The sequence below is a fragment of the Microcebus murinus genome, chromosome 1, assembly GCF_040939455.1.
Source record: "Microcebus murinus isolate Inina chromosome 1, M.murinus_Inina_mat1.0, whole genome shotgun sequence".
Taxonomy (NCBI): Eukaryota; Metazoa; Chordata; class Mammalia; order Primates; family Cheirogaleidae; genus Microcebus; species Microcebus murinus.
The window spans coordinates 141,119,133-141,145,332 of record NC_134104.1 but is presented as its reverse complement, the minus strand read 5'-3'; the positions used below and the strand labels follow the sequence as shown (position 1 = coordinate 141,145,332).

Genomic DNA, 26,200 nt, shown 5'->3' with positions numbered 1-26,200 from the left:
ATATAGTCTATGACAACAACCTGTATTTTCTGGATACAGTAGAAATAATTTGCCCTTATGGAGATATTTTGAAAGCAGAACAAAAATAGATTGACATGTAAACAAATATTTAGAGAGTAGCTCAAGTAGCAAAACATCAGAATATACAATATGCACAGTGATATCATGTGATCTTTAAAATGCAGCTTTAAAGTTATATGTGTTTTATAAAAAAATCTAGAGTATTGAATTATTAAGTAAATTGTTGTCCCAGATATTTTATACCTGAGAACTAAATCTTTTTAATAGTGTGCTGGAGATATCCTTTGATACTTGTTTATTGGTTTACATTTTAAGTTGGTTCTGGCTTTCAGTTATTACAAACAGTACTAAAAGGGGCATCCTTATACATGTATCTTTAGGCATAAGTATTTGTATAGAATAGAGTTTCAGGGATGGTGTTGCTAAGTCAAGTTACTTACATTTAAGATTTTTTGTAAATTCTTAAGCTACCTTCCTGAAAATTTGGCAAGGAGAGAGAAATATACTAGTAGAACTGAATATCAACTCCAGAAATAATACTGAGTACAGAAAGAGAGGTGACTATATGTGTATGAATTTAGTAAATGGTAAAGGTGATGTTTCTAAATGAGGAAAAGGGATTCATTGGTACAAATGCCTATATGTTTAGAAAAATGTGGTTGAATTCCTTGTTACACTAAACCCAAATAATTGTTTTAGATTATTTTTATAGGTTTATCTTTGCTTTTTCCAAAAGAAAATTATAGTAGTCCTAAAACAACTTTGGCCAAATAATGGTAGCATAATTATTGAAGGTTTCTAAAGTATAGAAGAAATCCTGTGTCGTTAGAAATTGTAAGGTTTTTGGTGTTGGACATGGTTCTTCTGAGAATAATTGAAATCTAAAGTGAAAAGTATGTAAAGAAGAACTTAAAATGTGGTTAAGATATTAAAAATGGGTGGCAACTGTGTAAATTTGGCTTAGAAAAACTTGTAAGTAGTAAAGAAGTGAATAGTCTGATGAAAATAGTTACTGATAAGGTTGGTGATATGGTTGGTAAGAGATAAAATATTATAAAATGAATAATTTTTTGTTACGTTTACTTTTCTTTCAAATAGTACATTTGGGAACAGTTGGCTTCTGGTTTTAAGCACAAGAATTTTCGATCTCGAGAAGGCATGTGTCTATGTCTTATTGAGACCTTAAACACGTAAGTTCTATGTTTCCTGAAAAGAGCTTTCTTATGTTTTTCATTTCTCTAATCCATCTCACACAGTCAAGGAAAGCTATGGAAGTAAATTTTAAATAGTTATTAAAGCACAAAAGTTTTTATTTGATACCTTTACTATTAATTTTTTATATATGTTATTATCTTTCATGTTAATTTTTAAATTATCAAGTCAGTGATAAGGTATCTTTTCTTTAGTGTGTTAATAATAGCCACCCAAAATAGATGATCACAGAACTGATATGCTGATAATTTAGGATCTATTTCTATTCTGGATCTAATTTGGAATTGTGTTTAACACAGTGGTATTTCACATATTGTAGCCAGTTCCCATCCCCGACCCTCTCTCTTTCACCAGGGTTCCTAGAGCAGTATGGGTGGGTACCAAAATCGTAGACTGAACAACACTCTCCCAGGTAACTAGCCAGTGAGTGTGATAGCAGCGTACAGAGTTCTGACTGCATAGATGCCCTGATCTAAAGAAACGTAAACTAGGGCTTTTATTCTTATTCTGGATTATTTTTTCAGTTTTTATGCAATATGATAGGTAATACATAGTAGCTTTCAACTTTTACTGTAGGGTTACTTCCTTTTCTTAACTATACTTTCATTTATTTTCTTTTACTGCTCTGTAGTTCATTCTGCCATCTAGAGCTGATAAGTATACTCATAGTCTGCACCACTTTTGTGGTTTTTGGCTCTCCTGTCATTTGCTTTCAACCTATGAGCTCATCAAAATATTAGTAAATATTAATTTACTTATTTCATTGGAATGTAAATTTGAGACCTACTGTCTTAAAAAATCACTCTTTCAAAAATAAAAGCTCTGATTTTATTAAATGATAGATTGCTAGATAAAAGAGTGCATTGGTTGAACAGTTTGATCTGTTGGATCATTTGTTGACAGTTTTCAGTGTCAGTCATGATTTTCAAGTTTGCATATTTCATATTGTTTAGATTTTTTTGCTGTGTTTTATATCCTTCATGTTGTAATGATGTGTGCTTATCCTCTCCACCATATTTGTCATATTCATACAGATAAGAAGAAGGTATAAGGATATTTCATTTACTACTTGATTAAAAACAAATTCTCTTTATTTTTTTCTCAAATTATATTTAGTTTTGGGGCTCAGCCACTAGTCATCAGCAAGTTGGTACCACATTTGTGTGTCCTATTTGGAGATTCCAACAGTCAGGTAAAAATTTATTTATATTCAAGCATTGACTAACTTTTTAGCTACTGTTTTTTTCCTAGTGCTCCTATCCCATTTTCAAAAAAGAAGAGGGATGTGTGTGTGAAATCAAGATTTTACCTCATTTTTTAAAAAAAATCCACTAAAGTTAGTTTTTAAAACCATATATTCATGTAAATTGTTTAAGACTGTTAGTTGTTTGGCTAATGTTAAGTAGAGCTGGGACTTAATGGCTAGTTCTTCAGTTTAAGAGGTAGAGTAACAAAGAACCCTTCTGTAGTTCTACTATATGTTAATTGTGGGGACAGGTTGTCAGCTTCATTTCTTTATTCCTGAATATGGTGAATAGGTCATAACCCTATTTAACAGGGAGAATTTGTGTCAGTGGTGTATCACTTATTAGAAACTTTTTCACTTGAGCTGTCTATGCTATAGGCACAATACAGGAATGTGTCCTGGATCTTATCCCTCCTGGTGAATTTGATTCTTGGCTATAATTTTTTTGGCATAGCTTGGGCATTTGGAATGACCCTGGGCAAGGTTTTCCTTTCTTTCAGATGGTAGCTGCATGTCAAAAGGTTTTTAGAGAGTTCTACTGCCTCTTTAGTCGCTGTTGGATAGTGAGCTGTGCAAGGGAACTTGAGCTATCTTCCAAATACCTATGTTTAGGCCACATCTTTTCGTTTTTATTTTAATTATGGTAAAATATGGACAATATAAAATTTACTATTCCAGCCATTTTTTTTTAAGACATAGTCTCACTTTGTTACCTAGGCTAGAGTGAGTGCCGTGGCATCAGCCTAGCTCACAGCAACCTCTATCTCCTGGGCTCAAGCGATCCTACTGCCTCAGCCTCTGGAGTAGCTAGGACTACAGGCATGCGCCACCATGCCTGGCTAATTTTTTTTTTTTTGGTATATATATTTTTTAGTTGGTCAATTAATTTGTTTCTATTTTTAGTAGAGACGGGGCCTCACTCAGGCTGGTTTCGAACTCCTGACCTCAAGCAATCCGCCCGCCTCAGCCTCCCAAGTGCGAGGATTATAGGCATGAGTCACCACGATTGGCCCATTCCAGCCATTTTTAAGTGTACAGTTCAGTGGCATTAAGTATATTCATGTTGTTTTGCAACCATTACCACCATTCATCTCCAGAACTTTTTCGTTTTTCCAGACTGAACGTCTGTACCCATTAAACAATAACTCCTCATTTCTCCCTCTCTCCAGCTCTTGGCAACTACCATTCTACTTTGTGTCTCTGTGAATTTGACTACTCTAGGTACCTCATAGAAGTGAAATCATAGACTATCTGTCTTTTCGTGTCTGGCTTATTTTATTTTAGCATAATGTCTTCCAGGTTCATTATGTTATAGCATGTGTCAGAACTTTCTTCCTTTCTTTTTAAGGCTGAATAATAGTATATGTATATAACACATTTTGTTTATCCATTCAGCTATAGATAAGTTTGGGTTGTTTCTACCTTGCAGCTATGGTGTATAATGTTGCTATGAATATTGGTGTAAAAGTTTTTGTTTGAGTTCAGTCTACATTCTCTAAAGGCAGTTTTATTTCAGGATATTATAGTAACCATAATAATGATTTGTATTACTATAATTATTGGCAGTTATTTACATAATCTTAATACAATCTTTATATTTTTAAAAAGCTAAATTAGTAACTTTTATTTACAAGTTTCTTAGATTTCTGTAAAACCTTTTTTTACTAGTTTTCTCTAGAGGTTTCTTGGTAGGTCCTCTTGGTTTTATTTTGCTAATGACGAGCCTTATCTCCCAAGAGTTTAGAGGCATTAAAACCAAGTTGGAGCTTCAAGTTGGTCTGCTAGTATAATGTTACCTTGAGGTGAAGTATTTTATTGTATCATATATAAGTTTCTTAAAAAGTTCTGAATTCTTTGACAGGTGAGAGATGCTGCAATATTGGCTGTAGTGGAGATTTATAGACATGTGGGAGAGAAAGTGAAGGTGGATCTTTGTAAGAAAGGAATTCCCCCTGCTAGGTAAGTCTTGCTGAGTTTATTTTTTCGCCAGACTAGTTTTAAAAGTTTTAATTTCATTTGATTATTTTAAATAGGCTCAAATTTTTGAAATGTTTTAAAATTCAAAAGCTATAAAAGGCAATATATAAATTGTCATCATTTAAAAAGTTTTTAAGATCCTATAATTTTTTTTGGTCACTTTTATTATATATTCATTTATTGTATTTTTATTATTATGTAATTAAATGCTATCATCAAGTTATTATCTTTTGATATTAAGTGGTAATATCACTTTTATTATATATTCATTTATTGTACTTTTATTATTATGTAATTAAATGCCATCATCAAGTTATTATCTTTTGGCTGGGTGCGGTGGCTCATACCTGTAATCCTAGCACTCTGGGAGGCCAAGGCGGGTGGATCACTCAAGGTCAGGAGTTTGAAACCAGCCTGAGCAAGAGCGAGACCCTATCTCTACTAAAAATAGAAAGAAAATTAATCGGCCAACTAAAATATATAGAAAAAATTAGCTGGGCATGGTGGTGCATGCCTGTAGTCCCAGCTACTCGGGAGGCTGAGGCAGAAGGATTGCTTGATCCCAGGAGTTTGAGGTTGCTGTGAGCTAGGCTGATGCCACCTCACTCTAGCCGGGGCAACACAGTGAGCCTCTGTCTCAAAAAAAAAAAGTTATTATCTTTTGATAGTAAGTGATAATAGTCGTTATTTGGAAGATGCTTGAGCAAGAATTTAGTAAACATAGTGATCAATTCATTAAATAAATATTTTTAAAGTATATGCTATTGAAAGGTACTATACAAGTTATTGGGTAACAAAGCTGAGTAAGAATCAATTGCTACTCTTAAAACCTATTCAAATAAAAAGAAAATCAAGAATATCTGAGTATTGTGGCATTAGATAAGTAAAGATACTATTGATAAACTTTTAGAATGTATCAGGTACATTTTATTACTTCTCAGTTTATATTTTTATTAAAAATATTCTAATTAAATTCTCTTTCTTTTTCTAATGAAACTTTAATCTCCATTTTAAGGGGATTCACTGAAAGAATTTTTTTTCCTTAACTTTTTATTATGGCATTTAGTATTTTAAAAAATACTAAAATAGATGGAATAATATAATGAAGCTTCATGTACCCATTACCCACCTTCAACAGTTATCAGCTAGTGGCCAGTTTTGTATGTTGTACCCTGGCCTGTTTACCCTTATATTATTTTGAAGCAAATCTAAGTAATCACAAGATTTCATCTGTAAATATTTTCATATATTTCTAAAATAAAATTTTTATTTTCAATCACAACCACAATACCAGCATCACACCTTAATTTTTTTTCAAATAATCATGTAATATCAGATATCTAGTCAGGCTTCAAATTTCCAGTTATTTTATAAATATTGTGTGTATCTTTGTTTTGTGTTGCTGTAAAGGAATACTTAAGGCTGGGTAATTTATAAAGAAATGAGGCTTATTTGACTCATGGTTCTGTAGGCTGTACAAGAAGCATGGTGGTGGCCTCTGTTCTGCTTCTGGTAAGAGCCTCAGGCTGTTTCCACTTAGGGTGGGAAGCAAAGGGAAGGTGGTATGTGCAGAGATAAGCTGGTGAGAGAGAAAGCAAGAGAGCAAGAAGGGAAGTGCCAGGATCTTTTTTTTTTTTTCCTAAGAGATAGGGTCTCACTCTGTCTCCCAGGCTGGAATGCAGTGGCATGATCATAGCTCACTGTAGCCTATAAGAACTCCTTGGCTCAAGTGATCCTGCCACTTTGGCCTTCTGAGTAGGTGGGACTACAGGAACACATCACCCTGCCTGGCTAATTTTTTCTTCATTTTTTAGAGATGAGGTCTCACTATTTTGCCCAAGCTGGTCTCAAACTCCTGGCCTTAAATGATCTTCTTGCCTCAGCCTTCTGAGTAGGTGGGATTATATGGGCGAGCCACCATGTCTGCTTCTTTTTTTTAAGTATCAGCACTCATGGGAACTAATAAAGGGAGAACTCACTCACTCTAGCCCCCAACTTCCAGAGGGCATTAATCTATTCATGAGGAATCTACCCCCATGACCCAAACACCTCCCACTAGGCCCCACCTCCAACAATTTGGGCTTAAATTTCAATGTGAGGTTTGGAGGGGACAAATATCCAAACTATGCCAGTAGGTATGTGTTTTTAACAGTTCGTTTGAATCAGGATCCAAATAAAGTCTATATGTTACAATTAGTTGGTATGTTTTGTACAAGTCTTTTTAAATATTTAGGTATCCCAGTACTCTGGGCTTTCTTGCATTTTATTTGTTGAATAAGCATGTAGTTTATCCTGTAAAGTTTCCCCCATTCTGGATTTTGCTGATTCTTTTCCTGTGGTATAGTTTAACATATTTTTTTCTCTTCATATCCTATAAATTTGTAGTTGGATCTAGAGATTTCATCAGGTATTTGGGGGAGTCGGAAAGAGCAAGACTATTTCATAGGTGGTGGTGTATTCTATTATTATGAGTCTCATCATATCTGGTTGTCTCTCTTACCATGTAGATGTTTTCCAGTACTATTTATTTTATGATAATAAGGTTATCCAATAAGTATGCTTTTTGTTGACTTGCTCATTTATTCATTTTCTACTTCCAGGGCTAATAAGAATTTCATTTGAGAAAATTTTACATTATTTTATATGGATGAAAAAAGTGATGTTAACATATATATTTGTGTGGGAGGGTATATATGTATGTATATGTTGAAATTCCTTTTTTTCTTAAATAGACTTTATTTTTAGAGCAGTTTTAGGTTCATAGCAAAATTGACAGACGGTACAGAGATTTCCTATATATTCTTTGTGCCACATATTACATAGCGTCCCTAATTATGACTATCCCTCACCAGAGTGGTACATTGATTATTACTAGTGAACTCACATTGATACATCATTATCACCCAAAGACCATACATAGTTTACATTAGGGTTGACTCTTGGTGTTGTACATTTTATGGGTTTGGACAGATGGATGATGACATGTATCTACTATTATAGTATCATACAGAATAGTTTCACTGCCTTACAAATCTTCTTTACTTTATCTATTCATCCTTCCCTCTGGCCTAACCCCTAGCAACAACTGATCTTTTTATTGTTACCATAGTTTTTTGCTTGTCTTTTTTTTTTTTGAGGCAGGGTCTCCCTCTGTTGCTTAGGCTACAGTGCAGTGGCGTCACAACAGCTCACTGCAACCTCAAACTTCTGGGCTCAAGTGATCCTCCTACCTCAGCCTTCTGAGTAGCTGGGACTGCAGGTGTGTGTCACCAATGCCCAGCTAATTTTTTTTAATTTTTTGGAGAGATAGGGTCTTGCTGTGTTGTCCAAGCTGGTCTCAAACTCCTAGCCTCAAATGATCCTCCTTCCAGGGCCTCCCAAAGTGCTAAGATTACAGGTATGAGCCACATGCCTGGCCTATCAGGTTTGACTTTTGCAAAATGTCATACAGTTGCAGTCACACAGTCTGTAGCCTTTTCAGATTGGCTTCTTTGATTTAGTAATATGCATTCACATTTCCGCCATATTTTTTTCATGGCTTGAGGTCATTTCTTTTTAGTGCTGAATGCTAGTCCATTGTCTGGATGTACATCTTGGTTGCCCCCAAGTTTTCGTAGTTATGAATAAAACTGCTATAAACATGATTGTGGAGTTTTTGTGTGGACATCAGTTTTCATCTCCTTTGGATAAATACCAAAGAGTACAATTGGTGTATCTTATGCTAAGAATATGTTTAATTTTTTTTTTTTTTTTTTTTTTTTTTGAGACAGAGTCTCACTTTGTTGCCCAGGCTAGAGTGAGTGCCGTGGCGTCAGCCTGGCTCACAGCAACCTCAATCTCCGGGGCTCAGCGATCCTACTGCCTCAGCCTCCCGAGTAGCTGGGACTACAGGCATGCGCCACCATGCCCGGCTAATTTTTTGTATATATATTTTTAGTTGGTCAATTAATTTATTTCTATTTTTGGTAGAGACGGGGTCTCGCTCAGGCTGGTTTCGAACTCCTGACCTTGAGCAATCCGCCCGCCTCGGCCTCCCAAAGTGCTAGGATTACAGGCATGAGCCACCGCGCCCAGCTTAATTTTGTAAGAAACTGTTAAACTGTCTTTCATAGTGGCCGTACCATTTTGTATTCCCATCAGCAATGAAGGAGAGTTCCTGTTCTATTTCCTTGCCAGCATTTGATGTTGTCAGTGTTTTGGCCATTTTAGTAGATGTGTAGTGGTATCTCATTGTTTTAATTTGCATTTCCCTGATGACCTATGATTTTGAGCGTCTGTTTTTTTTTTTTTTTTTTTTTTTTGAGACAGAGTCTCGCTTTGTTGTCCAGGCTAGAGTGAGTGCCATGGCGTCAGCCTAGCTCACAGCAACCTCAAACTCCTGGGCTCGAGCGATCCTTCTGCCTCAGCCTCCCGAGTAGCTGGGACTACAGGCATGCACCACCATGCCCGGCTAATTTTTTTTTTTTTTATATATATATATCAGTTAGCCAATTAATTTCTTTCTATTTTTATAGTAGAGACGGGGTCTCGCTCTTGCTCAGGCTGGTTTTGAACTCCTGCCCTTGAGCAATCCGCCCACCTCGGCCTCCCAAGATCTAGGATTACAGGCGTGAGCCACCACGCCCGGCCTTGAGCGTCTTTTGAATGCTTCTTTGCCATCTGTATATCCTCCTTGGTGAAGTGTCTGGTCAGATCTTTTGCCCATTTTTTAATTGGATTGTTCATTTTCTTATTGTTGAGTTTTAATTGTTCTTTGTGTATTTTGGGTGGTAGTCTGTTATTAGATATGTCGTGTATAAATATTTTCTTCTAGTCTGTGGCTTGTCTTATTGTCTTGATGGTGTCCTTTGAAGAGCAGGTTTCAATTTTTTTTTTTTTTTTTTTTGAGACAGAGTCTCGCTCTGTTGCCCAGGCTAGGGTGAGTGCCGTGGCGTCAGCCTAGCTCACAGCAACCTCAAACTCCTGGGCTCAAGCGATCCTGCTGCCTCAGGCTCCCGAATAGCTGGGACTACAGGCATGCGCCACCATGCCCGGCTGATTTTTTCTATATATATTAGTTAGCCAATTAATCTCTTTCTATTTTATAGTAGAGACGGGGTCCCGCTCTTGCTCAGGCTGGTTTCGAACTCCTGACCTCGAGCAATCCGCCCGCCTTGGCCTCCCAGAGTGCTGGGATTACAGGCGTGAGCCACCACGCCCGGCCAAGGTTTCAATTTTAATGAAGTTCAGTTTATCAGTTATTTCTTTCATAGATCGTGCTTTTGGTGTTGTATTTAAAAGGTTGTCCCCAAATCCGAGGTAAACTGGATTTTCTCCTATGTTATCTTCTAGGAGTTTTATGGTTTTGTATTTTACATTTAGCTCTCTGTTATATTTTGAGCTAATTTTTGTGAGGGTTGTTGGTCTGTATGTAGATTCATGTTTTTATACATGGATGTCCAGTTGTCCTAGCACAATTTGTACTAACACGATCTTTTCTTCAATGTATTGCCTTCGCCCCTTTTCCAAAGATCACTAACTATATCTATGTGGTTCTGTTTCTGGGCTCTCTATTTTTTACATTGATCCATTTGCCTTTATTTTATTTTATTTTTTTTGCTGATACGACACTGCATATAATTTTATAATAAATCTGGAAGTTAGATAGTGCCATTCTTCTAACTTTGTTCTTTTCCTTCTATATTGTTTTAGCTATTCTGGATCTTTTGCCTGTCCATGTAAACTTTAGAATTGGTTTGTTCCTATCCACAAAATAACTTGGAATATTGATTGGGATTGCATTGAATCTTTAGATCAAGTTGAGAAGAACTAACATCTTGACAATATTGAGTTTTCCTATCCATGAACATGGAATATATCTCCATTTATTTCATACTTCTTTGGTTTCTTTCATCAGAGCTATAGTTTTGTACTTTTGTTATATTTATACCTTTATACAGATCTGAGTTTTTGACCTAAATCATTTTACTTCTCTAAAGAACTCCTTTTTTTTTTTTTTAAACATTTCTTGCAACAACAACTACTGGCAACAAATTCCCTCAATTTTTGTTTGTATAGGAACATCTTTATTTCTTCTTTACTTTTGAAGAGTAATTTTACTGGGTACAGAAGTCTAGGTTAGTGGGTTTTTTCCTCAAGATTTTATTTTTTTATTTTAGAACAATTTGGAGAATTTTAGTTTATTGCACAAAGTAGATATTAGATGACATTATTATTTTTAATTTTTTTGGTTCAAATAATTGTATTGTGGTTTTAGTAAAACAATGTCCTCATCTTTGGGTTGTGCATTACCAAGTGCTTAAAGGTCGACCTTCATCTCTGCAATGAATTTCCAGTTTCCTCACAAATGTTTTTATTTATATGCGGAGAAAGCAAATATCAAAATGGTAAAAATAAGGTGAATCTACTACAAATAGGAATTCATTGTACCAGATGGTCACAGTACCTGTAGATTTTAATTTTTTCAAAAGAAAAATGTGTGGAAAGTACACTTAGTACAACCATCCTGTTAACTACAAATTCGATTATTCTAGTACTAGTGTGTGAACCCTACATCCTTTATTCCTGGAGGTCCCAGTTATGAAGCCCTGGGAGGCCTCTGGGAGGCCTAAGAACTTCAGATAAAGAGAGTGATCAAGCATTCTCAGTTTTCTTTAGGAGGAAGACTCACTGTCTACAAACATTTATATTCACGTACAGAAATATGTACACCCTAGACACCAAACATAAAGTATCTTACTACTGAACATAATATGTCAGTAGTAAATACAGGACAGGCAAAGGCAAAACCAAAATCTCACAAGAAGCTTTTGTTTGAATAAGGAAGGGGTGTCCTTGAACCAACTTTCTCTCAGTGCTCACCTGAACAGGGAGGAATCGCCAGTCTGTGGGGCGAGAGGAGCCTGGGGGCAGACTCAGCCCAACTCAAATGGGAACTCCAATGGCAAAAAATTCTTTTCCTCTAAAGTTGCTTCTGATCAGATGACGCAAAAGAAAAAAGGCTCCCTAGGAAGCAGGCTCAACATTTTAAATATTTTATTCCATCTCTTCTTGCTTGAATGAGGAGAAGTCAGATATTATTCTTATCTTTGTACCTCTATAGGTAAAGAGTTTTTTTCCTCTGGTAGCTTTGAGGATTTTTTTTTCTTTTTTCTTTCAGCCTATTATAAGGGTAAAAATGTTTAGGTTACGTATATTGCCCTTGCCACATACACCCCCGCCTCCCCCCCCCCTCAGAGCTTCAAGTGTGACCATTCCCCAGATGGTACTCATCGCACTCATTATGTGTGTATACACCCCTCCCCTCCTCCCCTTCTCCCCTCTCCCATCTCCCATCTACCTGACACCCAATGAATGTTATTCCTATATGTGCACTTAGGTGTTGATCAGTTAAAACCAGTTTGCTGGTGAGTACACGTGGTGCTTGTTTTTCCATTCTTGGGATACTTCACTTAGTAGAATGGGTTCCAGTGCTAAGGATTTTTTTCTTTATCTTTGATTTACTATAGTTTGAATATGATATGCATAGGTATAGTTCTTTTGGCATTTTTTTCTGCTTGATGTTCTCCGTGCTTCCTCGATCTGTGGTTTGTTACCTTATGTTAATTTGGGGAAATTTTGGAGGGCGGCAGCAGGGGCTACGGATGCAGCCCTGGGAGTGGGAGCTGTCCTATCCTATTCCCTCCTCTTACATTTTGCGATGCAACCAATAAAGGCTGTTTCTACCGTAAAAAAAAAAAAAAATTGGGGGGAATTTTTAGTGATTATTGTTTCAAATATTTTTTCTGTTCCTTTCTTTTTCTTGTTATTCCCCATTACACGTATGTTACATCTTTTATAGCTGCCCCACAGTTCTTGGATATTCTCTTTTGTTCTTTTGTGTGGGGGTTTTATTTGTTTGTTTTGTTTTGTTTCTTTTCTCTTTGCTTTTCTGTTTTGAAAAATTCTATTGAGATATCCTCAAGCTCTGAGATTTGGCAGTGTCTAGTCTACTAATAAGTCCATCAGAGACAGAGACATTCTTCATTTTTGTAACTATGTTTTTGGTCTCTAGCTTTTTTTTTTTGGTACTTTCTTAGAATTTCCACCTCTCTGCTTATGCATCTGTTTTTCTTTTTTTTTTTTGCATGCTGTATACTTAAATTCATTAGATCCCTTGAAATATTAATCATAGTTTTAAAAAATTCCTGTTCTGAAAATTCAAAAATACCTGTCATGTTTGGTCTGGTTCTGACACTTGCTTTCCCTTTCAAATTGTTTTGTTGCCATTTAGTATGCCTTATAGTTTATTTGTTTGATAGCTGGACATGATGTATCAGGGATGTATCAGGTAGAAGGAACTTCCATAAACCTGCCTTTAGTAACATGGTGGTAAGGTGTAGGGGAAGGGGAAGTGTTCTATAGTCCTGTGAGTAGGTCTCAGTCTTTTAGTGTGCTTGTGTCTCTGGCCTATAAACTCACAAATGTTCCTCAGTTTTTCCTGCCCTCCCCTCACTTAGGTTGGATAGGATTGCCAAGTAGGCTGGAGTCAGGCATTTCCTTTGTCTTACATGGAAGGTTATAGGACACTGGAGTTGGGAATTTCCATTCCTTCATTTGGAAAACCTGATAAAGCAGCTGATCTTGGGTATTTCCCAACTGACCCTTAGGTCAGTTAGGCTCTGATAAAACCTGAGCAGGTTAGGCTCTGCTTAGTTTTTGCTAAGGATAAACATTAAGGAGAACAGAATACTCTGGCATATTTCAAAATGGTTCCTTTTCCATTACTCCTGCTGGAAATATGATAGGAGTTTCTCTGATATTCACTCTTTTTTTTTTTTTGAAACAGAGTCTCACTCTGTAGCCCAGGCTAGAGTGCCGTGGTGTCAGCCTAACTCACAGCAACCTCAAACTCCTGGGCTCAAGCGATCCTTCTGCCTCAGCCTCCTGAGTAGCTGGGAGTACAGGCATGCGCCACCATGCCCAGCTAATTTTTTCTATATATTTTTAGTTGGCCAATTAATTTTCTTTCTATTTTTAGTAGAGACGGGGTCTCGCTCTTGCTCAGGCTGGTTTCAAACTCCTGACCTTGAGCGATCCTCCCACCTCAGCTTCCCAGAGTGCTAGGATTACAGGCGTGAGCCACCATGCCCAGCCTCTTTGATATCCACTCTTAAAGTCAAGTGGAGTTCCTAGAGGTAATAGTCATAAAATGTATGGGTCACTCCCCATGACTGGGTCCCTTGAAGTTTTTAACTCTCAAAGTTGTCTACTCTGAGCCTCCAGCAATTTGTCAATTGGAGTTCAGGTTTTCCTATCCTGGCACTGGTTCCCACAGAGGTTTCTAATAATGGATTTCTGCTCTGCTAAGTTGTGATCCTTTGTATTCATCTGTATCCAATTTTGGGGACAGTGGTTTGCCCTCTGACCTCCTATCTTATGGATCTAAGAAAAGTTGTTGATTTTTTTAGTCTGTTTAACTTTTTACATGATGTTACAGCAGGGTGGCAACTTCCAAACTTCTTACATATGGAAATCAGAGGTGGCAATTACTTTTTATTAAAATATTTTAAATTTTTATTCAAATTATGACCTCTGTATAGAAAAGTACATGATCATTAGTATGCAGCTCTGCAAATTATAACAAAGTGAATACACAGGTATCTTGCCTGTTTTTGAATTTTACATAAATAGAATCATATAATCTTTTGTGTCTGGTTTCTTTCAGTTAACGTTATAGGTTTTTTTAACCATTATCTTTTTGTGATGTATTTGGATTGTTGTATCCAGCTACAGTTGTTCGTTTTCATAGCCATATAGTTTTCAATTGTATGAATAGATCATACTTTATGAATCCAAACTATTGATAGACATTTGTGTTATTTCAGTTTGTGGTTTTTAATAATTTTGTTAATAACTTTCTTGTACATATTTTTGGCATACATACAAATTAATTTTCTTAGAATATATCTAAGAGTGAATTGCTGGGTCAGAGGATAAGTTCACATTTAGTTGATATTGACAGTTTTCCAGAGTGGTTGTACCCATTTATATTCTCACTAGCACTGTTTGCAAGTTCCCATTATTCTGCTTATTCACTAATATTTTGTATTGTTAGTCTTTTTCTTACTAATTTTAGGTTTCTGGTAGGTATATTTCATTGTGGTTGTAATTTGCATTTTCATTATTAGTAATAAAGAAAAGCCCTACTTCAGATGTTTATCATCCATTTTGATGTCTTTTGTGAAGTCTCTTGCCCATTTTTAAAGATTGGGTTGTCTTGTCTTTTTAAAAAATTCATTTGTAGGACTTCTTTATATGTTCTGTATACAAGCCATGTTAACTTACTATATATGTTTTGAATATCTTCTCTCACTTTGCAACTTGCTTTTTTGCTTTCTTGATTATATGTTTTGATGTGGATAAGTTCTTAATTTTAAAGTAGTTCTCAGTCATTTCCTTTATGAGAGGAGATTTCTGTGCCCTATGTAAAAAATCTTTGCTTATCTTAATATTATGAAGACATTCTTCTGTATAGTTATCTTAAGGTTTTATTCACATTTAGACCTATAGTCCACCTGGAATTTTTTTTTGTAAATGCTATGATATAAGGCTTCAGGTAATTTTTTTTCCATGTGAATAGCCACTTGATTCAGCACCACTTACTGAAAACGTCTTTCTTCATTGCTTCCTTTGTTATAAATTAAGTGCACACATATGTGGTTAGGATTTTTGTATCTGTGCTTAAAGTGACATTGACTTATAATTTTCCTTTCTCTTGACATATGTTTTATTAGTAATGTTAGTTGTTAAAGGAAACTCTTCATTTGGTATTTTTCTCCATCAGAATCAACCTCATAGGTGTTTTGTCATATGTAGGTAGCTAATACTTTAATGTTCTTACTGAAATAAGCCAATGACTGCTTACCCCTAACCATTCTTATATTAATAGTTTCTTCCTCCTCTAAGTGAGTAGTCATTTGGCAGTTGAGGACTCTGAGCCCTAAAGCAGTGACAGCTAATTGGTAAGGCTTTCTGACTCCCATTGTTCATTGTTTTTCCTCCATGCTGCGCTTGTGTCATTCTTCTCTATGATGCTTCTCTAGCAGATGGTAGGAAATGGGGAAGGACTATATGTCATTACATGAGCTTTGCTTTTTTAGGTATATAGTGAAGCATTGCTTTTTCAAGAAGCAGAGTGTTTTTGTTCTTTTGGCATATAGCCTCATAATTTTATAGGTGGTATTTTGAATCTTAAAATTATTGCACACATGCTAAAGAGTTCTTAAATTTTTGTAAGGTAAAGCATGGATAAAATTTGGTTTACTGCTTTCTTCAGACTATTGTTCTACTAACTGTTTCCCTTTTTCCACTAGCATATATTATCAAGAGTTAATGTTATGCTGAACATTATATTCATTTGAAATAAGTTATTTTTTTTATCATTGTAGTTGCATTCTAACTTGAATTTTCAGAAGGAATATTTTTGCTTCTCAAATATTGCCCCGTTTGTGGTTTCTAAATTTCCTGTTGGATGCAGTCCTTTATAGTTAAGTTTGGTTTCAACCACCCTTATAATTATATCACAACCATGCTTTGTTAAAACTACTAAATTTAACTATAATTCATAAAGCCATTAAATCAGATAATAATAATATATTATTATATATTATATATATTATTATATATTAAAATAATAATAAAAATTTTTTTCTTTATCAAATATTTTTTTTAAAGATAATCTCTGACAGTATGATACTAGCATAATACCAGACTTAGATCAGTGGAACCGAACTGAGGGTTCAGAAGTAAACTCTTATGTTTATGGTCCATTGATTTTTATCAAAGGTATCAAGATCATTCATTGGGGAAAGAATAGTCTTTTCAACAACAAATGGTGTTTTATAAACTGGATATCCACATGCAAAAGAATGAAGTTGCATCCCTCCCTCATACCACTCCCACCCAATAATTAACTCAAAATGGATCATAGAACTAAATGTAGGAGCTAAAATGATAAAACTCTTAGAAAACACTAGGTACTGGTTTCTTGATATAACACCAAAAGCACAAGCAACCAAAGGAAAAAAATAATAAATTGGATTTCCTCAAAATTTAAAACTTATGCTTCAAAGGATACCAACAGGAAAATAAAGGAAAATCCATATAATGGGAGAAAATACTTGGAAATCAAATATCTTATAAAGAGGCATCTCCTGAATATATAAAGGACTCCTACAACTTAATAGTAAAAGAACAGATAACCCAATTTAAAAAACAAACAGGCAAGAAGTAGAATTTCTTCAAAGAATATACAAATGGCCATAAGTGCATGAAAGGATACTTGAAATCATTTTCCATCAGGAAAATACAGATCAAAACTACAATGAGATACTACTTCATACTCCAGGATGAATAAAGTAAAAAAGACAGACAAGAACAAGTGTTGATGAGGATGTAGAGCAATTGGAACCCTCACACATTGCTGGTGGGAAAGTAAACTGGTGCAGCAACTTTGGAAAACAAGTTATTATTCCTCAAAATGTTAGACATAGAATAATCAAATGACCTAGTAATTCTATTCCTAGCTATATACCCAAAAGATATGAAAACATATTTTTCACAAAACCTATACACAAGTGTTCATAACATCATTATTTGTAATAGCCCCAAAGTAGAAACACCCTACATCCACATCTGTCCATCAGCTGATAAATGAATAAACAAAATGTGGTATGGTATATCCATATGATATAATATTATTCGGTCATAGACAGGGGTGACTGATACATAATACAACATGCATGAATCATGAAAACAGTATTAAGGAAAGAAGTCAGTCACAAAAGGCCATGTATTGTATGATTGCACTGATATGAAATGAATAGATATGGCGACTCATAGCCTAGATGTGGTCTGTAGAGACAGGAAGTAGATTAGTGGCTGCCTAGGACTAGGGAGATCAAGGGAAATGAGGAATGACTGCTACTGGGCATGTGGTTTTTGGGGTGGCGAAAATGTTGTGTTTGCACAATGTTTTACTAAAAACAATTGAATTGTACATTCTAAAGAGATGAATTGAATGGTATGTGAATTCTGTCTCAATTATGTTGTTGTTTAAAAGAAACTCTGAGAATACCTAATTGTCTCTTTTATATTATAGTTATGATTTATTGTTACTTTACACTTTAAGTATAGACTTTGGTTAGCAATTCTATCCTCTTCACCCCATGAGTCAGAATCTTCCTAGAGCTTTTATAGGCTTACTAAATTGTATTTATAATGTTTTGGATAGTCCAAGCTCTATAGTATTTTTCTTCCATTAAATTTCCTAATTTTTCCCTGAATTAATTAGAAGTTCCTAGACTCTTCTTTCTGCTCTTAGATGTCTTTCTTTTTCACTGGATAATATGTGTGATGATCGTCTGTTATGAATAAGTTCGTTTGTCTAAAATAGGTGTAGAGAGTTTAATGATTGGGGGTTGGAGAGATCCAGTAAGGGTCACATAGAAAGAAAATTATACTCATGTTTTTTTATGTTTTGTTTGTTTTCTTTAAAGATAAGAAGATGTGTAGTTATCCCTTGTAAAATTTATTAAATCTTTTCAGCAAATACCAAAGAAAAGTCAGATGTTAATTTTACATGAAAGCTGGTAAAATGAGAAGCATTAGAAGGAAAGGGAAACTGAGAAGACAGAGTAGGACAGTCATAGGAAGAGTACATAATGTAAAGTGAGAGCTGGCAGCAAGATGAATGGTATGAGTTAAGCATCTCCTCTGTATGTCTTTCTCAGCCCAACCTGATCCTAAAAGACCTTTGGGTGATCTGTTCTTACCCCTTTTTCTTCTCTCTTTATCCCCCCTCCCCCTCTTCTCTCTCTCCCTCCCCCTCCACTTCCCTCTCTCCCTTCCCCTCTCCTTCCATCTTCTCCCCTCCTTTCTTTTCCTTTCTTTCTTCTATTTCTTTTATATTTGCCTACTATTTCCTGTAACCCCTCTTCCACTAAAGCCACCTACATCTCCATTCATTGTTGCATGTTTTATCTGTCCCATCTTAATTCTCTTGCCAACTCTCTTTTTTCTCTGAGCTTTCTCTCATAATTTCCTAGTCCTGTTTTCCTACTCTATAGCTAAGCTTTAATCGCATGCCTCTTAACATCTTGTTTTGCTTTTTTCATAAATAGTTCTCCTAAATCCTCTTTTTCTGTTCCTAACCTGTCTGGATTTCAGTCTCAGCTTCCAGCTTCTAATTCTAGTGCTCCCTTCCACCTCATGTCCATCTCTTGTCTCTGGACAACTTGCCTGGTGGTGTCTGCTCAACTCTCTGGAAGATACTACTTTGTAGGATGAAGAGACTTGTGTCTTTCAGAGTTGTAAATAGTTGTATTTGTTGAATTTAATGGGGTTAGGAGGTGAGGTTAGGGTTTAAAACCCCCATTATAATGAATCCCTAGGTTTCAGCAAAAAAATGTTTTTAGTTATTTCTTACTGAAATAAACCAATGACATTTCAAAAAGTATCTATATCCTCAATTTACTGGTAAGAAATGACAGGATGTAGACCATGGCTTAAGTAAGGTTTTAGGAAATGAAATTGTGACAGAAACATAAGGGTAAGTCAGAGAAAAACATTCTTCCCCAAATCTCTAAGTCATGAATTTAAGAATAAATCATAGCATGATACATTGGAAAGTGAAAGAAAAACAAACTAAAAAAAAGTACTGTCACCATGATTCTCTTTCACTCTGGAGAAGATTTATATATGAATATAAAAGCATCTGAAAGGATATAGTTAAATAAAATCTCTGGATGGTAGGATTGTGTTTTTTTTTCTTTTGTTCCTATTTATATTTCCTAATTTACTTTTATAATCGGTGTACATTACTTTTGAAATAAGAAACATGTTTTTAACTTTAAAAATATAGTGATAGCAGAAATGTAGAAAGAATAATTATCCTGAATATAAAATTAGAAGTGCGAGCAGAACTGGTATTATATGAAAATAGTCATGTTTATAGGAAAAGTATCAGATTATCAGTCATCTCAGCATCTCTTTAGTTTTTTTCATATTTTATATTTCATTATTTTTATGTTTGCCTTAAGTTTCCATAGCATGGTTTTTCTGTGCTTTTTAAAGATGTATTTTGTGACTGAGTGGATTTATTATAAGATTTAAGCTAGAATATTTTTGATGGGTTTGGAGAAATAATTTTGTGATGAAACTTGTAAAACCATTTTGTGTCAAAGTTGTCTTTTCACAAACATACCTACAAGTATGTAGTCCTACTTGTATTTGGCTTCTTCTCTCAACTGAAGAGAGATGAGTTTTGTGTTGTCTTTTAGTGAGTTAATTGTAAAAGAGAGTTGTATAGAACTAGCTGAATCCCCAGAACTGTTTTTTCAAAGGGAGATGGAGGAAATTGTTTCTGTTTAATCTATATGTTAAAACAAATAAACACAATGTATTCTTTATTCCCAGATTAGAAATGATATTTGCCAAATTTGATGAAGTGCAAAGTTCAGGCGGTATGATTTTGAGTGTCTGCAAAGGTAAGAGTAATTAAGCTATTCCAGCTCTCAAAACATTTCTAACATTATTTAGCAATTTTTAGACATTAAAATGTGTTTTCAGGTTAACTATCATATCACTGATTCAGAAGAGTTGATTTTGTGGCTTGAAAACTTAGTTGGAATATAATTACTAAATCTTTACATCCTGCTGATTGTTACCTATCCTGTGACTCTTTTGGAGTGAGTGAAAATTTAATAAGGGGTCAATTGTGTAGAGGGATATGGTTCTTTTGCCTTATTTTTTTATATCTTCTGGGTTGCAGGTATGATGACTTCTTGTCTTCCATGTTCCATGCATAAAATGTGTTTTTATACCCAGAGTACTTGTTTTATTTAGTTATTTTTAGTAGAAATTAATGGGCTTTATTATACCTTCGTGCAGACTATCAGTGATGATACTGGTGAAGAGACACTTATGTAGGGACTTCACTAGCATATCATCGTTGGCTTCTTATGTACAATGAGACCAGGTTGGAATTTAGGGAGATTTGAAGTTACTATCTGGTATTTATTTGATTTTGTGGTTCCTCTCTTTTTTGTAAAGTTGATAAATTATATTTAGTTTTATTGGGTAGCATTTACCTAGATTTCATTCTTTAAATATTTATTAGCCATATATGTGAAGAATATATTCTGTTTCCAAAGATAATACAGGTGGTTTTTTCCACCTAGGAAAGTACTTTCATGTTAAAGAGAGAGAGTGTGGTTAGTTTGGTGATATAAATGATGTTGGAAAAAAAATTTGGGGTGTGACTTTATAGTCAAATATAGGAAAGCTAGTTACTAATATAATTTAGTTATATTTCTCTGAGTTAAACTGAGACTGAGCTTTGTTGTGTTGCAGAAAGTCAGATGGAGTGAGAATTTAGTGTTGTAAAGATTTTATCTACCCTAATCTAAACTTAGTTCTAGAAGTATAAATTGACTTCAGCACTGCCTGTCCTCACCCTGACTACTAGCTGTTTCTCACTTATCATCTCTGAATAGAAGGTGTTTTAAGTACCTCATCCTTATTTTTCTAGCAGTTACCTTGTCCATTTCTATAGAGACCCGTAGAGGGAGAGTTGTTAAAATTCCTTGAACTGAGACTTTTATGTTTTCATAACATGCTCATTTGTGCATTTCCAACTAAGTAGTTACAACTGTAAGGAAAAAAGTATAATGCTTTTTATAAAATTTAAAGTATTCATTATTTAGATGGTTTATTTTGAGAGCTCTGTTATTCTTGTATTTTGCGATATTATTTCTGTTACCTTCAAAATAGAAGCTTTTTTCTTCTCTATTCTTTTAGTTCCTGTTTCTTTTTCTCTTGTTTATCTCACCATAGACAAGGAGGTTTGGAGTTAGTCTCTGGCATTTATTTTTCTTGGAGGGACTATTCAGAGTTTGTTTGTATTGGAGATTGTGATCTGAATATTGTAAGCATGGTCAAATGTGAAAATTAAAGTCTGCAGTACACATTGGGGTGTAGAAATAGGTCATGATATTTTTGATGATAGTGTTATGCTATCATTGAAAAATGCTTTTATGAATTTGTTAACAAGGGAAGAGACTAGAAGAAGGAAGCCTATCTATCATGTTGGCAAGTCCCAGAGCCCAGGCCTCCTCTCCTCTGTTTTTATTCTCTCTCTCAGTGTTCAAATCCAACCCAAAGGCTTTAAATGATAAACCATTTGCTGATGACTCACTGATGAGTAGTTCTAGCTGTCATTCATCTCTTCTTTATGCTCTAGACTTGGTAGCTTGCGGCCTTGATGACATTTCCATTTGGATGCCTAATGGGCATTTCAATCTTAACATGTCCAAAAGTGAAACCCTGTTGTCTCTTTTTGCCCATCAAATCTGGTCCTCCCCCAGTCTTAGCCATTTCAGTCAATGGCACCAACATCGGCTCCAGCTAGGAACCTGACCTGATTCTGCATTTTAAATAATCAATCTCTGAAATAATGACATATTCCAAATTTGCTTATTTTTTTTCCATCTCCACTGCTAATATTCTACTTCAAATCTCCTTTTTAGCTTTTACCTGGATTACTGCAGTTGGCTGTGGTTCATGTTTGCCGTCTGGAATCCATTTGTTACCCAGAAATCAGAGTGATCTTCTTAAAATGTAAATTAGATCATGTCACAACAGAAAGAAGACAAAGTTTCTGCCCTTAAGACTCCTATAATCTAGTGAGGGAGGTAGATCATAAACAAGTAAACAAATGGATTTTTTGTTTTTTTGAGACAGAGTGTCACCCTGTTGCTGGGGCTAGAGTGCCGTGGAGTCAGCCTCGCTCACAGCAACCTCAAACTCCTGGTCTCAAGTGATTCTTCTGCCTCAGCCTCCCGAGTAGCTGGGACTACAGGCATGCACCACCATGCCCGGCTAATTTTTTCTGTATTTTTAGTTGGCCAATTAATTTCTTTCTATTTATAGTAGAGACAGGGTCTCACTCTTGCTCAGGCTGGTTTTGAACTCCTCACCTTGAGCAATCCTCCCGCCTCAGCCTCCCAGAGTGTTAGGATTACAGGCATGAGCCACCACGCCTGGCCAACAAATGGATATATTAATACATTGTGGTTACATTTGGTAATGGAGGAAATATAACTACTCTTTGTTTAATTAATTTAAGTTATTCCTAAAAACCCTGCTGCTGAGAGACTATTAAATGAGAAAATTATTTCCACTAATATTAATGGGAAAAATTATGATGTATTTCATTCCAACCCATAATACTTGAATAATTTTCACAAGTAGAAAAATATTTACTATATCAGTTGAGTATGTAAAACAAATTTTTATAAGTAACAATTTGATGAAGGCAAATAATTTGTACATAAAGTAATAAAGGTTAATTCAGCTCCTTTTTTATTTCTTTATAATTTTTCCCTCAAAAATTTCAGCCCTTTTTTTGTTCATTTTTATTATGCACTCAAACTAAAACTGTAAGATAAAGTTATAGACCAGGAAGACAATTTAGGGCAAAATAAAGGCTCAGTATGAAAACTTATGGAAATAGTTCATGCACACAACAGACTAAAGAACGGTAAAAGAGACTGCCTCTTCTCTCTTACTTGGTGTACTTATGCAAAGCAAATTGTTTTGGGTTCATCCAAACATGGCATGCAGTTCAAATTTGTTCCACATGATATTCTGTGACAAGAAACTGTTATAGTAAATAAAAATTTTTAGTGCATCTTTGGCTGAAACCGTAATAATGAAACATCACACATCTTATAGTATATTGATTTAGAGTGTTTTGTGATGAAAAAGTCATTTTACTAAATATAGACAACAAAAAAAAATAAAACAGAGGATTTTTTTGTAAAGGTAGTATAACTTCTTTTAGAGCCATTATAGCTAAAAGTTATCATCTAACTTAGTCATTAAATAAGGTAAATAAGGTATTGAGATGGTAACTAAGTGATACCACTTTAGATGAAACAGTGGAACAGGCCTCTCTGAGAGGTGAAATATTTGAATTGAGACCTGATAAATGAGAATGAGCCACTCATGGGATAAATGGTAGGAAAACACTTTAGGCAGAGAAAATAGTGACCATAAAAGCCCGATGGTGAAAAAAGACTTGGTATATTTGAATATACAAGAAGGGAGGCAGAGTTGTCTGGAGCCCACTGAAGCTTGGGAGTCCATTGGAGGGGAGACCATGTGTGAGATGTAGTTGGAGAAGTGAGTAGGAACCATAACACATGGGCCGTTTAGGCCTTGGGAGGAGTTTTGTTGGACTTCTAGGAGTAGGAAGCCCCTAAAAGGTTTTAGGCTAGAAAGAAACATGGTTAGTGGGAATGACATTATCTAACACTATCTTTTTCACATTTATGTTCAGAGAAATAGTCTGTTTCTTTATTTTTTTCTCTTTACCTCTTCTTCCTTTATGCATATCCTGATATACAACTTCTACAGCTTACATTTTTGTCTCTGATTTTTCTTGTAATTGCTATTTTTTAACTCTTTTAAGTTCTGATTGAATTTTTGACTTGATTTTCTAAATCATTAGTTCAGAACACTAAGTAAATTATATCATCAGAGATTTGAGCATATCATTTAGTGTAGGAATAGTAAGAAATACACACCATTCTTTTGTTTTGAGGGTTAACCTGACTTTAATTCTTACATTACAAAAGTAAGTTAGGCAGATTCCCTAAGTGCAGTAGAATTAGCTGTGCTATTATTAGAAGAAAACTAGATTTAAAATTGGTCAGATTGTGACTGAAAGGAGGAAACACCAGCCCTGTAGGAAAGAAAAGACTAAAAATTGGAGGCCCCCTGTGATTATGACAGGGTCTGGTGTCGTCATGGAGCTTTCTAGACAGTCTCCTACTCTAACCAAGATGTAAACACTAACGGTGTTGGTGGCTGTGATTGCAAGTCTTTTTCTCTTTTAACTGTGAAAAAAACTGTGCACAATTCTGATTTGTTTAGTGTGTATGTCCGACCTAATGCAGTCTTGGCTATGTAATCATTGTAAAGTTATTTTCCATCTTCTCTCTTTGAAACAGTTGCTAGGAAAAGAATTGCTCTTGGAGGATGACAGTAAAATAAAGCATGGAAATTAGGATTTGAAATTCCATTGATATTTGGCTTATATGAGTAAATAGGTAACTTCCAGTTTAGTTTTATATATTTTTATAACATATGCTTTGGTGAAAAGCAAAGTAGCTCTTTTCTTAGGTTGATTTTAAAATGTGGCTGTTTGTGACCATGAGCCCCAGGGCCTTCTCGGAGCCTGACAATATGCTGATGGTTGTGCAGCTTGGATGGAGGGTGCTCTGCGCCCCTGCAGCTGCGCACTGGCTAGGTTCTGTCTCCTCCACCAGAAACAAGCTTTGTTCCGTGTGGCCCTGCTGTCCTCACACAGAGCAGCCTTTGATGGGCTGCCTTTGACGTGATTTGTTTACGGCAGCCAGAAATGCTTCCTGCATAATGAGAGCAGTTAATCTTGGAAACTGGGCTATTCCTGTTTGTGCACTTCTAGCAATCTTCTGTTGTAAATATTAATACAAAGGGATGAAAACCTTTTTAAAAAGGTGCAAATCAGTTAATCCATCAGATCATGTGATTGCTACTGATTACACGGATATCTTTAGGGAAGCAGAAAATGATTGCTGAACACATGCCTTGTGTTTTGATGATTGCATTAAAAGTCCCCCAGCGGGATGACATTTCTTGCCTCCCAGAGCTTTTTCTAGATTAAATTTCAAGCAGCCTGTACAAGGAGAAACATCATAACCTGTATCCAACGGCATATGTGTAGTTTAAGAATAATCTTGATTAAGTCCTTCTAGGCTCTGCTAAATAAATGAGGGTTTTCAGCAAGACCCCAGACTTTTATTTTGAAGTGGAGTAGCAGCTGTTGGCTATTGCGGTGCAGAGCTGCGGCGCGGCCTGGGTCACACAGTGCTCCGGGTGTCTGCAGGCTGCAGGCCGAGCCCAGTGGCGCAGGCACTGAGCAGTACTTATTTGCTGTGCTATTTGACCTCTTGGTTTGAGAGAGCTCCCTGGACCATCTGAATGGCTATGGGAGATGGTAAGTAAGATTTATTTTTCTTCTTTTGCTTGTGTTATATACTTCCTTTTAAGGTGACGATCATTTGCTGTGTAAGAAATATATTTCTCCCTAAAGAATAAAGGATACTTGTATGTTTGTGTGTGTGTACATTTGTGTGTGCATTTATGCATGCGTGTACGTGTCATTTGGTATCTTTTCCCACTTGCTGTGTCTGTTTGGGATCTGGCAAATATAAGGTGGCAATTTACCTTACAACCCAAGCAAGCCTTCAGTCTTTGGTGGTGGATATGAAGGGATATTGGAAGAAACATGGAATATTTGCAAAAGCTTTTAAGGGAGAACATGGCCTTTGGAGGAATGACAGATCTTGGCAGGAAGGTTTGACTAGCTAGCTTGACATCTTTCCTGTTGTATTTGACACAAGTAGAATTCTATGGCAATAAAATATTTAAAGAAGCAAAATGGCTTGCCATGGACACTGTTTTAATTAATATGCTCGTGATTTGTCAGTGTACCTCGTAAACAATTCTCTGGAAAATATTTAGCCTTTTAAGAATTCTATACAGGATGTAATTTGATTAAAATGGATTTGCCAGTGTTTTATTTGGGTAAGGATAATTTTTTTAAAAACATGGATTTTTGTAGTGCTTTATAGTTTTATAAAGCTCTTTCATATACTT

General features: G+C 35.5%; 1 protein-coding gene across 41 annotated transcripts in view; it reads left to right on the top strand.

Moving 5' to 3' along the window:
* The window catches only part of CLASP2 (cytoplasmic linker associated protein 2), a 194,468-nt gene that overhangs the window by 22,413 nt on the left and 145,855 nt on the right, over nt 1-26,200 (top strand). For 30 of the 41 annotated variants that reach the window (XM_076006146.1, XM_076006141.1, XM_076006137.1 and 27 more), the window contains exons 4-7: nt 1,120-1,211; nt 2,350-2,425; nt 4,341-4,438; nt 19,913-19,983. In XM_076006146.1, coding sequence (XP_075862261.1) covers nt 1,120-1,211; nt 2,350-2,425; nt 4,341-4,438; nt 19,913-19,983 — 337 coding nt within the window. Of the gene's footprint in view, nt 1-1,119; nt 1,212-2,349; nt 2,426-4,340; nt 4,439-19,912; nt 19,984-24,869; nt 25,539-26,200 lie in introns of those variants that run through there. The other 11 variants (XM_076006165.1, XM_076006163.1, XM_076006164.1 and 8 more) reach the window with 5 other exon arrangements.